The 7,263-nt window shown below is 36.4% G+C and overlaps 1 protein-coding gene across 1 annotated transcript; it reads left to right on the forward strand.

The window, feature by feature from the left end:
• The first annotated feature begins 5,091 nt into the window (after positions 1 to 5,091).
• LOC115222516 (UDP-D-xylose:L-fucose alpha-1,3-D-xylosyltransferase 3-like) lies at positions 5,092 to 6,434 on the forward strand. The gene is made up of 2 exons (XM_036511544.1): positions 5,092 to 6,017; positions 6,061 to 6,434. The coding sequence occupies exon 1, from the start codon at positions 5,171 to 5,173 to the stop codon at positions 5,900 to 5,902; it is 732 nt and encodes a 243-aa protein (XP_036367437.1). The 5' UTR covers positions 5,092 to 5,170; the 3' UTR covers positions 5,903 to 6,017; positions 6,061 to 6,434.
• Positions 6,435 to 7,263: the final 829 nt, after the last annotated feature.

Raw genomic sequence — 7,263 nt, forward strand, 5'->3', positions numbered from 1 at the left:
TTCTTTCTTTCCTTTCCTGAGCGTCCAATAACACTATACTTGTTCCACGTCCTCGCGTTGTTGTGTTTTCCATTTTGGATTAATTATATATATATATATATATGCATACAAGTATGTGTGTACATGTACCTGTGTGTGTCTTCTTGCGTGTATCTGTGCATTTGTATGCATGTACATTGGTGTATAGCTATGTGCATCTATCAGAATGTAGTGGTGTGGTTATTTAAAAACCTTGTCCTCTTTGCCTACCATTTAGATGCAATATCTAGTCACTTGGCTATCTTTCTTCTACTAAGGTCATATAATTTGACTTAGATCCCACATTTCCAATCAGAGACCGACCCCTATTTTTTATCTACACTGGCTTACATTTCTGAGGAAGTGTCTGTGTCCAACCCCTATCTCTCCTTGTTTCCCCTGCAACTCTGTTCCCACTGGCCTTTACCTGCACGTTTGTGACCCTGTATGGGTTATATTTATAGAGTGACATCATTTAATTACTGAATACTGAAACATACCTAACAGATGTAATAATGGAATACAAAGTTCAAGCCATGGCCTTTTACTATTCAGCTCTTTACCTCTTGACAGACAGTCTAAGCAGCGGAGAATGTCTTAAGTACTTGTAGTCTTCTTCCTGCAGCTTCTCTCATAGCTAATCCTTCCTATGTGTGATGAGCAAGTTCTGTTGCAAAATCTGCCAGCAAGGAAGGTGCTGCAGGACTGTGGTGTATTGTCTTTCTTTCTTTGGCATTTTGCTTCTAGGGCCAGCATTTTGTCTTCCTCAAGCTGTTTGACTCCTTCGTTCACTGAGGTTTTCCATGCTGTTCTGTCCTCAGCTAACTTTTCCCCAAGTTTTTGTATTGATGTAGCACTTGGTCAGACTGCTCTTATATATGTCCTTAAATCTCAGCTTTGGTCATCCTTTGTGTCTGCTACTGTTCTTTTACATATATATATATATATATATATATATATATATATATATATATATATATATATATATAGGCATAGGAGTGGCTGTGTGGTAAGCAGGCATAGGAATGGCTATGTGATAAGTAGCTTGCTTACTAACCACATGGTTCTGGGTTCAGCCCCACTGCGTGGCACCTTAGGCAATTGTCTTCTACCAAAGCCTTGTGAGTGAATTTGGTAAACGGAAACTGAAAGAAGCCCATCGTATATATATATATATATGTATGTGTGTCTGTGTTTTTGCCCCCAACATCACTTGACAACCGATGCTGGTGTGTTTACATCCCCGTAGCTTAGCGGTTCGGCAAAAGATAACAATAGAATAAGTACTAGGCTTACAAAGAATAAGTCCTGGGGCTGATATGCTTGACTAAAGGCGTGCTCCAGCATGGCCACAGTCAAATGACTGAAACAAGTAAAAGAGAGAGTAAAGTGTATATATATATACATATACACCAATGAAAAGAAGACAAAGAAAATTCTTAACACATCTTTAATTATAAGTTACAAATGTTTCCCTACTATCTCCATTTGCAACACCAGTTTGTATAAAAAATTTAAAATAAAAATTGCATAGTATTTGCAGTTTTAGGCATTGGAGAGGCACTTCCTCAGACTTGCATCAAAGGTGTGCTATTACATTGTGCATCTATCAGAGCTTGTTAGGAAAGTACCGAGAGAAAATAAAAAAGAAAATTAAAAGTGTGTGTGTAGAATGAGTTTGTGGGGAATATTATGTGCTGGTGGTGGAGAGGAATCAAGAGGGTGGATACATATAAAGATATGAGTAAGAAAAGGAATGGAAGAAGGTGAAAGAGAAGTAGAAGAGGGGAAGAATCCAAAGGCAAGGAAGAAGAAAAAGAACAGAAAAGAAGAAGGAGAGGTAGTACAGTGGGCAGTGCTGCATATAGCAAAATGGTTTATCCATCATATGCTGCCAGTGTGTCAGCCAGTACAGGCAGAACCATTGTTACCAAAATTTGTCCAATGGAAGATGATGCATTTGATCACACAGCTGCATTAGTCTGTGACAACTTGAAGTGAAAAGATCTATTAAATAGATAACTAAACAATTGTATGGCATCGAAGGATGAGGATGATGTTAATGATGTATGTTGTGGGCTGACCTAATTTATGATCCTAGTGTGTTTCGACACTGGGAAAGGGATACAAGTAGGAAAAGACGAATATACATACAGAAGAATATGTACACATAGATACGTACATACGTATATATACTCATGCAGAGGTAGATACTCATACGCACACAAACACACTCAGGTTGAGTAACTGTGTATTTCCTTTGCAGTAGCTCACCTGTTTCTGTCTTCATTCCTGATCTCTCTTTCTCTCTCTCTCTCTCTCTCTCTCTCTCTCTCTCTCTCTCTCTCTCTCTCTTTCTTTCTCTTTCTCTGGATGGGTAACCTTGTATTCCTCTGCAGCAAGACACTTCTATCTGTCCTCCTCCTCCAATGACTCCTCTCTTGAAATTTTTTTTTGTCTAGCAAGTACTTGGCGACCCTGTCAGTGCAGGTGCCATTTAAAAGTACCCCAGTTCACACTGTAAAGTGGTTAGTGTTTGGTAGGGCGTCCAACTGTAAAAGCCTTGCCAAAACTGACCTCACCTGTGCTTGTGCCATGTAAAAAGCTCTGCCACATATAAGAGTCCACTCTGCTTAGTGGTTGGTGTTATGAAAGGTATCCATCTGTAAAAATCCTGCCAAAACAGTCACAGAAGTCTGGTGCAGGCTTCTGCCTGGCTGGCTCTTGTCAAACCGTCCCACCCATGCCAGCATGGAAGGTAGACGTTAAATGATGATATATATATATATAAATAATTTGACCAACCAGATCATTGGATATTGTTATATATCACTGGTTACAATGTGCTTTGCATCATTTTAGCTTTTGAATGATGCTATATATGGGATGTATGTGTGTGTATGATTCCTCTGCACATTGCTGTTTTTATGCTCAGTCCAATTGCATAGCACACACACACACACACAACAATAATAACAGGGGATGGTAATTAATAGGTTTTATTAAACTTTATTAATCAAGCTTAATTAACAAAGCCTTTGAATTTCAATCTGCATGTTATTATTGTAGTATTTATCCTAAGCAGAAAGGAGTTCCAAATGTATGCCCATACTATTAGATTACCCTGGGAGATGGAATTAACATGTGGCAGCTGACATTAAGAAGCACAGGAGCTTTTAAGAAGGCATAATGAGGCTTTTGCCCAAACTAAACTAAACAGATAAGGTGCATGGCTCAGTGGTTAGAGTGTCAGGCTCACAATCATGAGGTAATGAGTTTGATTCCCGGACCGGGCTGCGTGTTGTGTTCTTGAGCAAGACACTTTATTTCATGTTGCTCCAGTTCACTCAGCTGTAGAAATGAGTTGCGATGTCACTGGTACCAAGCTGTTGGCCTTTGCCTTGGATAACATTGGTGGCATGAAGAGGGGAGGCTGGTATGCATGGCTGGTCTTTCATAAACAACCTTGCCTGGACTTGTGCCTCAGAGGGGAACTTCTAGGTGTAATCCCATGGTCACTCATGACTGAAGGGTGTCATTACCTATACATACATACATCACACATATGCACACACACACACACACCTGTGAAATTATAGTCATTACTGGTGCCATGTAAATGGTACTCATGCTGGTGGCACATAAAAGCACCCATTGCCCTCTTGGGGTGGTTGGCATTAGGAAGGGCATCCAGCTCTTCTTAAATTAGACTGGAATCTGATGCAGCTCTCCAGCTTACCAGTTTCAGTCAAACCATGTAACCCATCAATATGTGTGTGTACCACAAAGGAATAGGGATTTTAAATCCAGGTAGATACTTTACTAACACTGTTAAAAATCTAGACTTGGCTAGCCACATCAAATATTAGGAAACATTTGGAATCGTTTAGAATAAACAATTGTTTTGGGGCTTCTTTGAATTGGTAAATCCTGAATTTGCTTCAAAAGATTCTTATAAAATTCAGGGTGTATAAGAAATACAGAATAAAGAATGGAGAATGATACATCTTTTATTAAAATCTTTTTTTTAGCATATAAAATTCTGCTACATAACTGTCTTAGGGCCCTTAGATGTGATAGTAATCCAAAGATTGACTTTCTTATATAACTTTTTTTAACCTGGATGAAGTGAACTGAAATGCTGCAGTATCAAAGGTAAATGCCTAAAAAATCATAAGTGATAAGTGAATATAAAAGAAAGGGACTGTGTGGTAAGAAGCTTGCTCCTCAACCACATGGTTCCAGGTTGTCCCACTACATGGTACCTTGGGCAAGCATTTTCTACTATAACCTCAGACCAACCAAAGCCTTGTCAGTGGATGCATGTGTGTGTGTGTGTATCTTTCTGTCTGTCTTTCCCCTCTCCCACCCCTCACTACTTGACAACAGCTTAGCAGTTCGGCAAAAGAGTCTAATATAATAACCACCAGGCTTAAAAAGAAGTACTGGGGTTGATTCATTCAACAAAAAAATTCAAAGTGGTGTTCCAACATGGCTAAAGTCTAATGACTGAAACTATTTTTTATATTAACTGATGTTATCCAAGGGAAAGGCAAAGGCTGATACAGCTTGGTACCAGTGATATTGCAACTCATTTCCGCAGTTGAGTGAACTGGAGCAACATGAAATAAAGTGTCTTGCTTAAGAGTACAACACACGGCCCAGTCCAGGAATCGAACTCACTACCTCATAATTGCGAGCCTGATGCCCTAACTACTGAGCCATGCACCTTCTTCATGTTATTGTTATTGTCTTTATATACATATATATATTATATATTATCTTTTCTTTTCTTTTTTTTTGCAGTGTGATATAACATCAAAGTTTTCTGGACATATCACTGTCAAGTTACACAGGAATACCAATATCTGTGAAAATGCTTCGTCTAAAACGTTATTTATGTTTATTATTTTTCTTTTCTTTTTATTGCTTGCACACTTGTGTTCATTGGGATGAAAATGCTCCAGAAAAATGAATTGAAATCACAAATTTTAAAAAGTGAACAAAAGAACTATTCTCAAAATCTTCAAGGTGTAATCAGCCAGTCAGTTGAAATTGCTAAAGATATTATGAAAAAAATTTAGTTTTATTTACTTTTATTAACAATGCTTATTTACCTTTTGTCTATAGTTGGTTGTGTAACACTGTTAATATGGGTATCCATGAGCAAATTCTCTTTATTACTACAGATGCTATATCAAAACAACAATTTGAGAAGGATTGGCCTAATGTCAAAGTTGTTGTGTTGCCCATTACTTCACTAAATGGTAATCAAACTTATAGTAAAGTTGGTTATGTAAAACTAATGGTGAAACGTACAGAAATTTTAAATTCTTTATTGCAGAATGATATTGAATTGCTCTTATTTGAAGTTGACTGTCTTTGGGTTTCTAATCCTATTGATGAATGCAAAAAAATAGCATTGAAAAATGATATGATAGTTACAAGTATTGCTGGCAGAAAAAATACTGCTGCTGGAGGTTTCATATATATGAAGCCTACAAAAGCTGTGAAAACTCTCTTGCAAGAACTGAATTCAAAGGTGAGACGTCTTGGCAAAGAAATTAAAGGAAAAAATAATAATAAACATGTATCTAAAAGAAAAAATGACCAGGTATACTTGAACGAACTTATTAATAAACGATTTGGTGGAATAAAATATGAAGTTCTTCCATTTGACAGATATATTGATGGAAAATGGTATGAAATGAAATTAGAAAATCGTCAGAAGAAACATGTTGTTATTATTCACAATAACTGGGTAGTTGGAAATGCAAAAAAGTTAAAACGAGCCAAAAAATTTGGACATTGGTTTATAGATGACTCAATGAAATGTAAAATGGATCAAGTTGACAGAGTAGTTAACCGTGGGTTGTATGTGTAATTTAAATCAGGGTTAAATATATTCTTTGGTTTCAACATCACATTTGTATTCATTTTTGGTTTCCTTCTAACATTTTTGGTTCTCATCAGCTGAACATTAGTACACCGGCATACCTGTACTCTCTTTTACTCTCTTTTAGAGAGTATATTTATATTTATGTAGTATATTTATATTTGAGATTTATTTAATCAGTAATTAAAAATACATCAATATATACTCAAAACATATACAATAGGAATTTTGTTCAGAATATTAAGCAGGCATTCAGTTTCTGAAGCCATTGAAGAAGCTTCTCTGTAGTCACTCAGTAGGTACCTAATATTCTTCAAATTTAACTTAGCGTCCTAAAAGTAATGGATAAATTGATCTGAGCATCTCTACATAGTAAGTAAAGAAAGCAAACAACTAAAATACCCATGGATATTGCATTACCACAGAAACAAAAGAACAAATGAGTTGCATAAACAATACATTCTTGTTTAGGCCTACAATCTTTTCAGCAGCTCTCAATAAATTACAAAAAAAATAAAAATACAAATCACTGCATATTTCTAGCATTTCATCAATAAACCAAATTCTTAATTACACACGAAAACACTAAAAATAAAAGACTATATAAACAGGAATGAGACACAGTTGCTGTGGTAAACACCAACCTTCACAATCCCTACCATTTCATGTACAACTATCTCAAGTATATATGTATATATGCACAAATGCGAAAACTCATTGACTTGCATATATATACATATGTGTGTGTCTCTGTGTATATGTTTGCATCAGTTTGTCGTGCTAGTCTATTTGAAACCCATGTAGCTAATTAAATTGTTTACAATGCCTCATTATTCTCTGTATTTTCTCTCACTCTCACTCCCTGTATACATCTGTGTGTATACGTGTGTGTGTATATGTATGTGCATATATTTGTGTGTGTGTGTCTGTGTGTATGTATATATATATATATATATGTGTGTGTGTGTGTCTGTGTGTATGTATGTATATACATATATTTATATATATATGTATATGTGTGTATATATATATGTATATGTGTGTATATATATGTATATATGTATATAATGTCGGCGTCACTTTCTCATCATGAATGATGTCCATATTGTTCATGAAGCAGAGATCCAGAATGTTATTTACCCTAATTGGTCTGAGTACTGCTTGCTCCATGAATAGGGCATTGGTGAGGTTGAGCATGGACTCCACCTGTGCTTGCTTGCAATGAGTCAATCCTTAGAGTATGTGACCTTTGGGCCATTTGACGTTGTGTAAGTTGAAATCACCCATAAGAAATATGGTCATGTGGTGATCCAGATTCATGAGGATTTCTTTAATTCTTGTGAAGCAAT

This window comes from Octopus sinensis, linkage group LG20 (assembly GCF_006345805.1).
Source record: "Octopus sinensis linkage group LG20, ASM634580v1, whole genome shotgun sequence".
NCBI classification, from domain to species: domain Eukaryota; kingdom Metazoa; phylum Mollusca; class Cephalopoda; order Octopoda; family Octopodidae; genus Octopus; species Octopus sinensis.